At 28.8% G+C, this 15,118-nt stretch overlaps 2 protein-coding genes across 2 annotated transcripts in view; one reads left to right on the forward strand and one right to left on the reverse strand.

The window, feature by feature from the left end:
• hwt (SH2 domain-containing adapter heavyweight) overlaps positions 1-15,118 on the forward strand; it is a 178,045-nt gene that overhangs the window by 44,844 nt on the left and 118,083 nt on the right.
• Positions 9,721-14,783, reverse strand: LOC149032441 (uncharacterized). The gene is made up of 3 exons (XM_089173040.1): positions 14,174-14,783; positions 13,079-13,524; positions 9,721-11,704 (listed from the first exon to the last, which is right to left on the reverse strand). Exons 2-3 carry the CDS (start codon positions 13,519-13,521, stop codon positions 10,966-10,968), a joined length of 1,182 nt encoding a protein of 393 aa, XP_089029166.1. The 5' UTR covers positions 13,522-13,524; positions 14,174-14,783; the 3' UTR covers positions 9,721-10,965.

The raw sequence follows: 15,118 nt of genomic DNA on the forward strand, positions 1-15,118 counted from the left end.
GAAAGATAGGATAGTTTATATCATTCTAACAGATGGCGGTATAAGGTAATTCGTTGACTTAAAGACGTGTGTATCGGACTGATTGTGAGCCACAGCAATGCGTGGCGGGTGGCACCCCTAGTATTTATATAAATTAATAAATACCATATTAATATGAATAATAATATAATTAATAATATACAATATATATTATTATTAATATAAATAAATAATAAGAGAAAAGATAAGAAAAATATACCAATGAAATATGACAAATTTAACGTTAGGCAATCGTCCAAACGTTTTTACATTGAAAAACAACAATTTTTTACCATTTCATAATAGAATTACCAACCCCCTTCCCTTCCCTCTCTCAAAACAAAAAAAAACTAGAAATAAAGAAAGAAAAGAAAGATATGAAAGAAAACAATCTTAAGCTTGTCGTAAGCTCTTTCATCTTCTTTATTTTTGATCCATAGAATGAAATGAAGGAAAGAGAAGATGAAGGTTGGGGTATAAAAAGGGTTGAACAAAATTTCATGTTGTCTTTTCTACTTGTCTTTCATGGGAGGTACTTGTTTATCCAAGCTGACGACAATTTGGCGAAAGTTCTCGTAAAATCATCATCAGAGTTTATTATTATTATTCATCACCATCACCACCACCATCAGCAGCAGCAGCAGCAGCACCACCACCATCATACGAGTCAATTTATTTTGTCTATTCGTTGGAAAAGTGCCTTTTTCATTTTTGGTAGCAAAGTATCAAAGAGTTAGATAGAAAAAGAGAAAAAGGGTAAAGTATACACACACACACACACACACACATTGTGCTTTTCCAGCATTCCCATATGACAAAAGCCTCCCTAAATCCGACGATGCATTCGTTCTGAAAGAGGACAATAATAGTCTCATTCCAATATCTATCTTCCATCTCTTTCTATTTTCCATTCATCGTCATGGTAAATAATAACAAATTCATTCTTCCTTTCATTTTCTATTTAATTTTCACACCCTTTCTTTATTTTTTGTTTTGTTTTTGGTGAAACCACCCTTCCTCTCTACTGTTGTTTCATACAAATTCATAATAATTGTTTTCCAATAATCATTTTATCTACAAAAAAAAAGATTTGTTTTTCCCCCTTAAATTGTTTTGTCCAATTTTAAATCCCCCCCCCCCCGACTTTTGTTTGATTTTATTTAATAAAAAAACAAAAAAAAATGAATAAAAAAGATATTGTCGTTTGTGATAGATAAAGATTCGAAAATTGAAGAAGGTTATATACAGTGATATGTTTGAAAAGTCAATTTTTGATTTATTCCAAAGTTAAGGGCGATATATGATATCCGGTAGAAATGAAAAGGGCCGACACGTCAGTGCAGGCTGCGTGCAAATGACCAACGACCGGCGCGTGAGACTCCTATTAATTGTCCTTTTAATTTTACCACGTTACCAACCCTCCCCTCCCCCCTTTTCTGTACCTCCCCTCTTTAGTTTTCGTATGATTGTTCGATTAACATTTTGTTAAATCATTTGAACAATTCGTCGCGCGAACATTATTTTTAAACAAATCTTAAATATTTTCAATATGGTTAGGTCATTAAATATGAAATGTCTGATTTCGAGGTGAAAATAATCTGAGTAATCAAACATTTTATTGTTAATAAGCTAATATAAATGTTCATTTTGTGTTGCTGATCATGATATATTAATATTATATATAATATATATTACTTTAACACGTTCACACCGGCGTGTACCACCGGTGGCCCGCACTAGACTATCTCATCGGGCGGCTTGTACCACCGGTGGCTCGCACTAGACTGTCCCATCGGGCGGCGCGTACCACCGGTGGTCCACCTTGGTCCAGGTTTGAACAAGCAAAAATTACGCGCCGCCAGATGAAGCGCATCTTAGATTCGAGTGCCGCCTCATAGCGCAGACACTGAAAATCTGAAATATTTATTTTATATTATATTTACAATATATTATATTATATTATATTATATTATATTATATTAATATTATATAATTAATATTACGATATAATTGTAATAATAATTTTTTTGGAACTAGTGTATTTTTTAAATAACATATTACAAATATGTTATAGTTATTTTTTTTATTTTTTTTTTTTTTGTAATATTCAGAACAATTATACGTATATCAAAAATATTTGTAAAAAGAATAAAAGAGAAGAATTTTCATTGAATAATAAAACTGAAAAATCATTGATGAAAGAATACTGTATCATGGTAGGTAGGGAGGGGTGGTTTGAGGTGGGAAAGTAGGGTGTCGCGATTTGGTAATAAGGGATTCAGGACGTTTTCCCGTTTTGACGATCGCAATCGCGTCCCTGAGGTAATTAAGAGGGAAGAATTAGGATTTTTCGCTAAGATTGCAAGTATCCAAGAAAACGTCGACTCGAACGTGATCCGTTGGTTTGTTAGAGGTGCTGGGTTTGTCTGACTTGGTTGGAATAAGAAAAAAAAAAACGAAAAAAAGGATTGGGTAAAGGGGAAGAGTGAAAGCTGTCGAAGAATTTCAAATTGGATTAGCAAGGAAGAAAGTAAGAGAAAGAGAAAGAGAGAAAGAGAGAAAGAGAGAAAGAGAGAGTGATAGGACGAGTCTTGTTCTTCTTCTTCTTCTTCTTCTTTTCTTTGCTTTTTTTTGTTTCGGCCTTTTCATTTTTCCTTTCCACTCTAAGAAAGTGGCTCCCAAACGTTATTTGCATTACAAATAAACCTTAACCCACCTTTTTTGCGTTTCATTAGATTCCTTCTCTTTCTCCTTCTTCTTCTTCTTTTTTTTCTTTTTTTTTCCTTTTTTTTCTTTTTTTTTTACTAACAAAGAATGCTGGTTAGTGTTATAAATGTATTCATTTCCTGCACCCCTCTTTTTTTTTTTTTCGAAAAAGGGTTGTCTTCAGAAAGAAATTAAATATCGAACCCCCCAAATGAATTCATTTTATTATTTTATTTAAATTAAATTTAAATACGTATATTATATATATATATATTAATTATTATTATTTAATATGTATATATGTGTCATAGTTATAAACGAATTTGAATCTGCATGAGGATTATAAGATTTAAATGATGAATAATATTATTTTGTTATATAATAGATTTGTTATTTTTTCCTATTTACATTATATAATAGATCGTTCTGATATAAATCAGTGAATTTATATATTTGTTTAAACAAAATATCTTTTTATTTAATTCTCTCTGTGTATGATTAATATCACAAATTTTGATAGATAATTCTAGTTTACAATGATATAATCGTGTACGTGACTGTGCATTTGATTCTATCATAGTATTCGATTTACTCACATGTTCTATTTGGGTGCATGTTTCACATCAATTTGAAACGTTTTGGGGGGAGGGGGTGAGTGAAGGAGGGTTGTTCTTTGTTCGGTGTTTCGAATACACACAAGTGTTTGATAGTTATATCCTTCGAAAATTGAGATACTACTACAGTGAGATAATAATTCTCATCCTGTTCACTCTTCTTTAACTTTAACTAGTTTGTAATAGTAGTAGTAGTAGTAGTATTAGTAGTAGTAGTGAAGGACTAGTAACGTTAACTTGAATTATGGTGTTCGCGTGTCCTGCCCTTAACAGCAGGCAAGGAAACAAGGAAGGAAAGCAGCATCCAGTTATCCGAATGGCTCTATTTTATCTACGTTAGATATATTTATGTGAGAAAATCATAGTCCCATGCCTATGGTTGTCTACTCTCTGTTATAACGAGGATTACATATATATATATATATATGTACTCTTCTATGGTATATTATATTATATGTATACGATAGTCTGTAAATCAAACTAAGTTTAGTTGAATTCCTTCATATTTTACTTCCTTGTTTTGCTTAAGGCTTAGTTGGTATGTGTGTGTGTGTGTATATATTAATATGGTATTATTCCTCAGGGAACTTGCTTTGTATTTTTTTTTTTATTTTTTATTTTTAGCAAGTACGGGCTTAGCGAACCCGGGGTCCCGAGCTTTAGGAATAAATTAAAAAAAAAAAAAAAAAAAAGACGAACGAGGACATGCCGACCATCTTTACAAGACTACTGAGACAGAACCCGGGACTCTCAGCCTCCTCGTGGAGGGTGTGGGACGGGAGGGCTGTCCATGGTAGTAGGTTCTGTCCTGTGCTAGGCGTGGATGCGGTTTCTCTGAGTCAGTTGAAAAAGCTAGGGCTCGTCCCTCACTTCGGTCTGGGCTGGGCTCGTTTCTACGAGACTAATAATTATTAATAACAATTATTCTAACAATTATTATTAACCAATCTAAACAAATCGTAAATTGTTATTGAATTAAAAAAAGCAATAGGATATTTTTCTTGATTACGTAATACGAAAAACAAAACTTCTATACACTCATATATTTTATAACGAAACTCTCATCCTCCCTAAAAAAACAAAATCGATATGGACAAAGGGCATAAAAACGGACCTTTTTTTTTTTTTTTTAAAGCGGATACAAGATTTCGAGATAGTACTTGAAAAAAAAAAAAAAAGAAAAAAAAAGGAAATCAAGCTCTTCGAAGCACCTGCTCGTCCTTTCTCCATTCCTCTTAGCCCTTCCCTCAATCTCTCCCAACTTTTACCCTCATCCTCAACCTCCTTATAGTCCTGGGTCCTACGGACGATTTTCGGATTTAGCCGCAAAAAATGCTAACGACTTTTGCAAGAGGAATTCATGGACGAGTAGAGTCGAATCAACCTATCCAAGAAAATCCCAACACGATATATATAACTATACAACCTATATACATGTAATAATGACGTTGGTAGATACCCAGCATAGGTTGGGGGTGGATTGGGGGGAGGGTTAGGTAGAAGACACACAGTACGAAAAGGCAAAGAATAAAACACCGAGCAGAACCAACACCAACATCAGCAACACTCACTCACTTTCCTTGGGAAGATCATTTTAATGCATGTATTCATACGGTTGAAGGATGCAAAAAGATTTAAGAGAAGAGGGGTGCATAGGTAGAGTAGGGTGAGAATGTGAATGTGATGTTTATATAGTATATAGGTGTGTTATAGGTGTTAGAGACATTTTTTTTCCATGCTTTTTTCTTCCCTTCTTCAAGAAAATCCTAAACCACGTGAACTACTATACATATTCTGTTTTTTTTTTTTTTTTTTTTCAAATAAATATCTATGTATACATATGTAAGGGAGGATTGGTCTTCCTTAGAATTGCTTTATAAATCGTATGGTGTTTTTTTTTTTTTTTTATATCATCGATACAAAGATATGGTATCCCGTTTCGATCACACCGGATATCCACACTTTCTCAAATGATTCTACTATCCCCAAGCACATTTATCGTTTCCTTTAACAGAACACGATTTGATTTCATATAAGTTCCTGGATATAGGCAACACATTATACTTCGTATCGTTTAGATATTTTTTGGTAAATAAATATTTTTAAAAATAATGACTAATTTATTAATATAATATTATAAATTTATTTAATATTAATTTAATATTATTATTAAATTAAATTTTATAAATTGATTATATATAAAAGAATATATAAATAATTTATATAAATTTTATTTATATAATTAAATTTAATATATTTTAAATTTATTTATTAATTTATATATAAATTAAATATAAAATTGTATAAAAATATAAAATATAATATATAAATTAAATTATATTAAAATTTAACACACACTTTAAACTTCTTATCTTAATTTATATATTATATTAATAAATTTATATATCATATTATTATATAAATTATTAGAAAATAATATAAAAATTCTTTTTTTTTTTTTTTATTTATTTATTTAATACAAATTACCATTTTTTTTTTTTTTTTGGTACAACTTTCGTGTTGATATTTTTTTTCCCCAAGATTCGACGTACTATATATCGAATAAATATAAAAATAAAATAATAATAATAGAATAAAAAGGGGTTAGGAAGGGGTGTAGGTGAAAATAAAAGCAGGACAGGAGTTAAACTCTCTCTCTTTATTTCTTTTTCTGTTCTTTTTCTTTTCTTTTTTTTTTTCTTTTTCTTTCTTGTCTTGTCTTTTTTACGCTTCGAAGTCAGCGGAAACCAACCGAGACACAGAAGCTCGCGCACCTGTGTCTTAATTAAAGTCTCCTGACTTCTGCCTTGTTGTGCTCTTCGCGCCACTCGTCAGCGTTGTGTCCCCCCAGGGGTGCAATTTACCTGCTACACACCCCTCACAACACTCACTTGCCGTCGTCCATCCCTTCCTTTCTACCCTCGTTTTTTTTCTCTTTTTTTTTTTTTATTCTTCTCTGTCGTTCGAACTATGTTCACAAGAATGAGACTACTCCCTGTTCGTCGATGCAGAAACTTTTTTCTCACTCCATTATCATCATTGTCATCATCGTCATCATCATTATCATCGTCATCATCGTCATCATCATCATCATCATCATCGTTGTCTTCGTTGTTGTCGTGGTTTTCGTTTTTTTTTACTATTTTTCTTCTTCTTTTTTTTTTTTTCTAATGTTCATATCTTATTTTATACTTCGACGAAGTGTCTTCAAGTGATTCATCTTTTAACATCGTATCTCCAGAACGGAATTTTACAAAACCAATTTCTGACTGCCCCTATCAGTTATCAGTCCTGCACTGTATACGCTGTATATTTTTTCAGTTGCCACTTTAGTGCTAATTGCCTTGTTTCAATTCTTAAAGCATTACATGTCGAATATGCACTTTTTACTACTATCCATTTGAGTGGTTAAGAAAAACGGTTAAATGTAACATTGACTGTATAAACAAGTTAACAGAAGACTAAACTGAATTCTCATCTATACAGTGATATCGAAAATCCGTTTGTTTCGGTGACTTATCTTAATATATATAAAAATTACGTGTCACGTTGTTTGTCCGCAATGGATTCCTAAACTACTGAACCGATTTTAATCAAATTTTGCACACTGTTAGCAGTTTGATCCAACTTGAAAGATAGGATAGTTTATATCTCAATTTAGTTCGATAAGATTCTAACAAATGGCGGTATAAGGTAATTCGTTGATTTAAAGACGTGTTTATTGGCAACGCGTGACGGGAGCACCCCTAGTAGTAGGTAAATACGAAAAATAGATTCTATATAACCGCAACAGAAGTTACTTATGTTATGTTAAGTTACTAATATTTTTTATTATTATTATTATTATTATTATTCATCATATTATTCTGATTGTTTTCTTTCGTGATATTCGTAGTCTATCTCTTTAATGTTTATACCACGACTAGACGTAGTATGTTTTTAAAATGGAGAATCTTGAAACATCGATCGAGTCAAAACGCATTCCACCGTGATTATTTTCTTTTCTATCCAACGTGCATATAACTTCCGTCAATTATAGATTTTCCTCCCTTAAAATGCATCGTGTGTGTATGTGTGTGTGTGTGTGTGTGTGTGTGTGTGTGTGTGTGTGTGTGTCGAATGAACGAATAGCCTGACCAATAAGATAACCAATGCGCGCGCATACATACAATGTTTTTAAACGTCGTCATACACACAGTGATAAAAAATAATAAATTGCGTCGTCATTTAAAAAAAAAATAGAAATAGAAATAAAGATAAATAAATAGATAAGGGTAAAAATAAGGGTTAGAAAGGAATGAGAAATAATGGAGGGGGTGGATGGGACAGGGAATATTAAATAAAAAAAAAATATATAAAATACACAGTAGACGATGTTATCATGAAACTTTTGATGGTATCCTCTACCCATGTGATACCATAAAATACTCTTTCATAGTTCGATCGTTGCTCGAAGGTCACGTTCAAAGATCAAAGCGGGTTGTATTTGAGAGGGGGTATGAAAAGAAAAAGGGGGAGTGGAAAGAAATGAGAGAGAGAGAGAGAGAGAAGGATAGGTACTTTTTCTGATCTCTTAAAAATCTTGGAAAATCAGCATCCCTTTTTGTCCCACCCTTACTTTCTCTCTCTTTCTCATAGATTCTTGCTTTTTTCTACTAAATAAATATCGACTAGACTGAGATGGTCATAAGAAAGTTTTTTAGTTTTCTCTCTTTTTTTTTTTCTCGAGAGAGAGAGAGAGAGAGAGAGAGAGAGAAAGAAAAGTTTGAAAACCTTCCTGATAAAGGAATAAGAAAAGAAAAAAAAATACGATAGTCCAGACCCCATGGACAAAAAGGGAATAGGGGCTGTTTTACATAGTAAAGACCGTGAAGGACAAAATCTTTTAGACAACGTTTCGAATCTTAAAGAGAATACTACATTGTCATGCTTTAAATTCATAGGATATATTTAATGTGTGTATAATATTTTATTATATATATATATAATATCAAATTATAATAAATATTATAATTATTATAATTTAATTATAATAATTTAAATTAATTAATAATAATAATTTAAAATTATCATATATAATTAATTTAAATTATAATATATAATATGTAATTTATAATTTAAATGAATTAATAATAATTTATATTAATTTAAATTAAATAATTTTATTATTGAAATTATAATAATTTAAATAATATTAATTATATATAAATTATATATATATAATATTGAAGTATTGAATACCCCTATATACAATGTTCTATGTTAAATAAATGATATATATCTCATCAAGATAAAAAGATATAAGTATAAAATATAGTTTATTTTAATATGTGAATATTTTAAAATATAAAATTATAAAATAAATGAAGAAGAGAGAGAGAGAGAGAGAGAGAGAGAGTATTATAAGGGTAGGGGAAGAAACCTAATGACATTCGTGACGTATAATATCTGGCAAAGATATTTTGCTTCTCATCGACGTTATAAATGGGCATGATATAGGCTCCTCGTAGAAGTGTCGTTTTTGGTCCAACAATGACGCCATGCTTTAACAAGAGAAAAGGAGGAGGGTTGAGAATAGGGGGTGGGTGGGTGGGTGGTTAGGATGGAAGAAGAAGAGGATGAGATGGTTAGGAGGAGAACTGGCGCCATTAGCCTCCAGGTGTTGGATATCCCAGCCTTCGTGCGATCATGCTCAACGATGATCCCATTTATGGTAGTGTAAGTTTCACTATTTTCTTCAGATAAATGTGTGTAAATATATATATATTAGTACTTGTCTGTATGTATGTGTGTGTGTGTGTGTGTGTGTGTGTATTTGTGAGATAGAGAAAGATAAGAGGAAGGGAGAAAGATGGTAGATGAGAGTAAATAATCCTCCCTCGTATTATCCCTTAGGTTCTTCGAAATCGCGGCTAATGGGGTTCCTAAACTTACCTAGTCTTACCTTCGCCGATGATCGGCTTTGCTGTTATCTTAAGTACTTTTATAAGTTGAATATTACTTTCATTTTTTTTTTCTTTTTTCATCGTGAGTACATATTTGACGAGTGAATAAATTCAGTTGATTATGGGATTTATATTTCATTTGTTTAACCACATTACGATTTTATTACAAGATTATATAGTTGTTATATCTATATTTGTTATGTATCTTATCACACACACACAACACACATAATATAATTATAATATTTATTATAATTTATAATATTATTTTATATTATATTATGTATTTAAATTTTTATTTTTATTTTTTTTATTAAATATATATTATTATATTAAATTAAATTAAAATTAAAATTAATATTATATTATATTAAAAATATATATATATATTAATATAAGTATTATATAATAATATTAATATGATTTTTATTGTTCATTCGGTCTGACAAATATTTTGAGTATTCGATTTGGAAAAAAGGTTATAATAGAAATTGTATATTCAAAATTACTTTGATTTGAAATCTAACACAAATGTATATGTGTAATATGCAGGTTATAATACATATATATATATATATTAAAGATAAATCTGTGTTAGAAAGTAGTGTACCAAATAAATAAAAGTTACGACCTAGTTTTACTGGATAGAGAAATTACACAGAAGTATCATTTTTTTTTTGTTCTTTTTGTTTCTCGAAAAGGTGTAAATAGGAACAGTCAGTTAACGTTTTCAAATGAACTACTAGGTATTTAGTAGTTGTTATTTACAGTATATTGCAGTTGAAAATGAATGCTTGCAAGTGAATGAGATGGATAGAGTTAAACGACCATTGAAAGTTTCTAATCAGTCTCTCTGGATATTTAACGCGGTTTTTTTCTAAAACATTAAGTAAATAACATGTGTTAGTTGATATATGTAACATCTGTGTACATATATACCTAATCGATATTTCCCTTCATCTTGTACGTCTTCACGTTATGCATTGAAAAAGATTAAGAACGGTCAATGTAAAACTAAACCATATTACGAAACACATTCTTTTGTAAAAGTTTCACATGTGTGTATGTGTGTGTGTGTGTGTGTGTGTTAATATTCAATTTATAAATATAATATTCATTCTGACATATTGAGGTCATTGAACACTTTAATTGAAAATAATATATAACATGTTTTATTATTAAATTAATACTCTCGTAGCTGTATATATTAGATAATGCAATTGAATTATACGACATAGATTTAAACAGTTGAATTATTTACTTAATTATATTTTTAAGAAATTATTTTCAATCGTATTATCTTATCTTGATGTTCAGATTAACACGTTCGTCGCCATGGCACCGTATACCGGAGACGGGCATGTTTCTCCGGGGGCCTCGTCACCGTATACGGTGACAATCTTCTTGTTGAAGTCATAGTATTTTTAATTGGAAAAACTTATCACATTTATCATTTTGAAAAAAGAAATTATTTATGGTAAATAAAATATAATAATATAATATAACCATAATATAACTGATAGTCGAATTTTGGGCTGGGCGACGATACGTGTTAAAAACAACAAAGTTAGTGTTATGCAAATAATACACATACGTAATATCTTAACTTATCTTTGAAAGATAATTGAATGATCTCACTTGTTATTTCAACTGTTAAATGATTCGATAAGAATTTGATGTTATTATGCGTATGGCATATAACTGCATGATTTTTCATGAACGTATCTTTTAGATGGTTCGATTAATTCGTTACAACCATAATCTTTGTAAAAACATTCTACTCTTCTGTAATTACATTTTTCTTCGTGTATCGTTTGACGATAACGTTTTGGTCTAACACGACAACCATACTCGGACCATTTACAATCAACCTGTTCGTCAGGATTTAATTCTAAATGTGGAGGATAATATTGTGCATTATCGTAATCATGTTGTTGTTGTTGTTCAACACGATAATTACATTTTTGTTCGTGCGTGTATTTTCTTCTTCTAGGTATTCTAACTCTACAACCATAATCACGAAATTGACATTCAATCAATTCTTCTGGATCGTTTACTTCTTCTTCTTCTTCCAATACACTACAATCGGTTCTCATGTAATTACATTTTTGTTCATGCGTGTATTTTCTTCTTCTAGGCATTCTAACCATACAACCATAATCACGAAATCTACATTCGACCAATTCTTCGTCATCATCATCGTTGTTGTTGATCGTAACACAATCGATACTTTCAATCACTGCATTAATCGCTGCAAATTTTTCTTTGTAATTGCATATATTTTCGTGTATACGTTTTCTCCAAATTGGCATTTTAACTTTACAACCAACTATACTGTGACCACATTCTATCAAATCGTTTTGATCGTGACGCAAGTCCGTTGGCAATTGTTCTTCCTCCATGTGTGGTCGAAATTGACATCTGTGAAAAAAAAAAGTTATATTCGTCAGGTCACGTGAATTAAAACGAAAAGCTGAACGACAGGCCACGTGTGTGTGTCAAAACGAAAAACTGAACGTCAGGCACAGGTGTCTGACACGGCCTGAATTGAAAGTTCACTGTCAGTCATTTATGACTGACGTTGCACTCAAAGTGTTTAACAATTCTATATATATATATATATCATTGAGTGAATGAAAAAAAAAATGAAAGAAAAAAAGGGGTAGACGTCCGAACAAAATGGAATATATCAATCGACAGCTATTCAAAATGGCTTATCAAATATTTACCCGTCCGTGATATTAACGTTAAGAGTACTGAAGTGATTTTGAACGAAGATAAATGGTTGCATGTGAACAAAGAGTGATAGAATAAGAGAAAAAGACAGACAGAGAGAGAGAGAGAGAGAGAGAGAGAGAGAGAAAATATGAGGGGTGAATTTTTTTGATGATTGCACTCGATTATGGAGTGCGTAAAAAATGTCGAAAAAGTCTCAGGGTTTTTTAAATATCAACGTAATACTTCATGAAATGATGATTGGGAGAAATGATGTTATTAAATAAAACTTCTTTCTTGTTTTTTTTTTGTTATTATAAAATTATTGATTTAACGATATTAATTATTATATGAAAAATAAATTTAAATCAATTACAAAAGGTTGAATCGTTTGATAAATATAATATTATATTAAAAATCTAAGTCTTTTCTTTTTCTTTTTAATTTATATTCAATTTATTTGTATATATTTAATTGTAAAATATTAATTAACATTTAATCAATTATTATTAATATTATTATTATTAATTGGTAATTAGGAATTCGAAAATTCACTGTCAAAAAATACCAAATTTCGAAAATTTAATAAATATAAATAAAAAAATTAATAATTAAATTTAAATATAATTAAAATAAATAAATATAAATTTAAAAGCAATAAAATTATATATAATTTTATTATTATATTAGAAACTTTAATAAATATAATTAAAAAAAAATAATAATTAAATTTATATATAATTAATATAAATAAATATAAATTTAAAAGCAATAAAATTGTTCAATTTTATTATTATATTAGAAACTTTAATAAATATAATATAAAAAAATACAAATTAAATTTAAATATAATTAAAATAAATAAATATAATTTCAAAGCAATAAAATTATATATAATTTTATTAGATTAGATACTTTAATAAATATAATATAAAAAAAATAATAATAATAATTAAATTAAAATATAATTTAATAGGAATAAAATTGTATAATTTGATGAAATCAAAACGACATAGAAATGAAAACCAAAAAAAGAAAAAAAAGAAAAATTAGAATAAAATAAAAAAATTAAATTCTTACCTCGATTCATGAAGTTGTTTAAGATATTCTGGTACTTTAATCCAACAACCAAGATAAGAATAAGTACAAGATAAAAGTATACTATCCTCAGGTGGAATAGGTGGTCCCCAAGGATGTTTTCTTTCGTGATCCAAAAATTCGTTGTTGTCCATTGGTGGTGCACTAGGATGATTGGGTGAATTCGGATATACTGGTGGATAAGGATGTGGAAAAAAATGGGACGGTGCTGGGGGATATGGAGGATTATTTCTGCCAGGTACAATTTCTAAGTTGAGAGTTGATTGACAGGTAGGACAGTTATAAAAATGTGGCTTGCAACGGTAACAAATAGTATGACCATTTTCACAAGAATATCTTGGAGTTAATTCCATTTCCATAAGGCAGATTGGACATACACCTTCGGATTTAAATTTGTCGTGCAAATTTGGATATAGGCCGTCCATGATCTTTTTATGAAAAATTTATATTTTTATTATTATTCATTGTTTTTCTTCTTCTTCTTCTTGTTAATTTTGTATTTTGTATTTTAATTGTAATTATTGTAAATATATTTTAATATTTATTATTGATTCGTATTAAGAAACTTAATACTTATAGTGTTCTCTAGTTACTATATATATATAATATAATATTCTATATAATATTTATATATAATATATAATATTAGTAAATATTAATATAATAAATATTATTAAATAATATTATTTTATATATATATATTAAATTATTTTGTTATTATATTCTATTATATATATATATTATAATATTACAGTTAATATATATTATATTACTATTAATATTATGTTAACTATAATAATTAATTATAATAATTAAAATTACCTAATTATAATTAATATTATATTATAGTTAATATATATTATATTATTATTAATATTATGTTAACTATATAATAATTAATTATAATAATTAAAATTACCTAATTTTATAATTAATATTATATTATAACTATTATTATATATATATATATATATATATATATATATATATATATATATATATATATATATATATATATTTTATTTTATAATTTTCACGATTGATATTTTGAAAAATAAAACAAAATGAGATTTGTACCTGTTCAACGATATTTTTTCTCTTGCACGTTAATAATTCGAATTGCTATCACGTAGAAAACAAAAATGTGGAACGAGATGAATTGTGGTTGTTGAAACAGCAGCAGCAGCAGAAGAAGAAGAAGAAGAATTGAAAGAAGGAGAAAAAAAAAGAAAATAAAATAAAAAAGATAAACGTTGTTACGAGACACAACGTATAGTATGTAGTAACTTCTTTGTAAGAAAGAGCACTACGACTACTAACAGTTAGTAGCTAGGCCAGGTTTTTCGTTTCGTGTCATCGTCGAGCTGTCACCGTTCCCCCTTATCTGCCAAGACCGATAGCACGATTTTTATCTGATAAAACGTTTTGCTCATGATAGAATCGTTTCCAACGCACGCCTCAAACGTCTTACCCAAATATTTTGGCTTTGCCAAAAAAAATGATTAGTTCTTTTTTTTTTGTTTTTATCGCACAACTTCAACACACTTAATAAATCAAATATTATTTATTTATTTATTATACCAGAAAAAAAACAACAAAATAATTTACATAATAATACACAAGGTTAATACGTAGTAAATCCTACAAGAGGTAAACATAGTTATCAGTACATAAGCTGTGCGTGTGTATGTGTGTGTGTGGTACATACTAAAATTATTAATACTTAAAACTAAGAAATATAAATAAATTGAAATAACATTATAAACTTTTAAATAATTGTTTAACAGTGATATATGAGTAGTTAGTTAAACTATATCACATATTACATTCTTTAATTTATGTTTAATAGTATTATCACACATTATGCATTATGTCTTTGAGATATATATATATTTATATTATATAATAATAATTTTCTAATATAAATTTAGTTAAATTTTAATATTATAATATTAAATAATAATAATATAATATTATTATATAATATATATTATTATTATCATTACAATATAATATTAATAT

This window comes from Polistes dominula, unplaced genomic scaffold (assembly GCF_049000335.1).
Source record: "Polistes dominula isolate Pdom_NZ unplaced genomic scaffold, Pdom_raw_medaka contig_22, whole genome shotgun sequence".
NCBI lineage: Eukaryota > Metazoa > Arthropoda > Insecta > Hymenoptera > Vespidae > Polistes > Polistes dominula.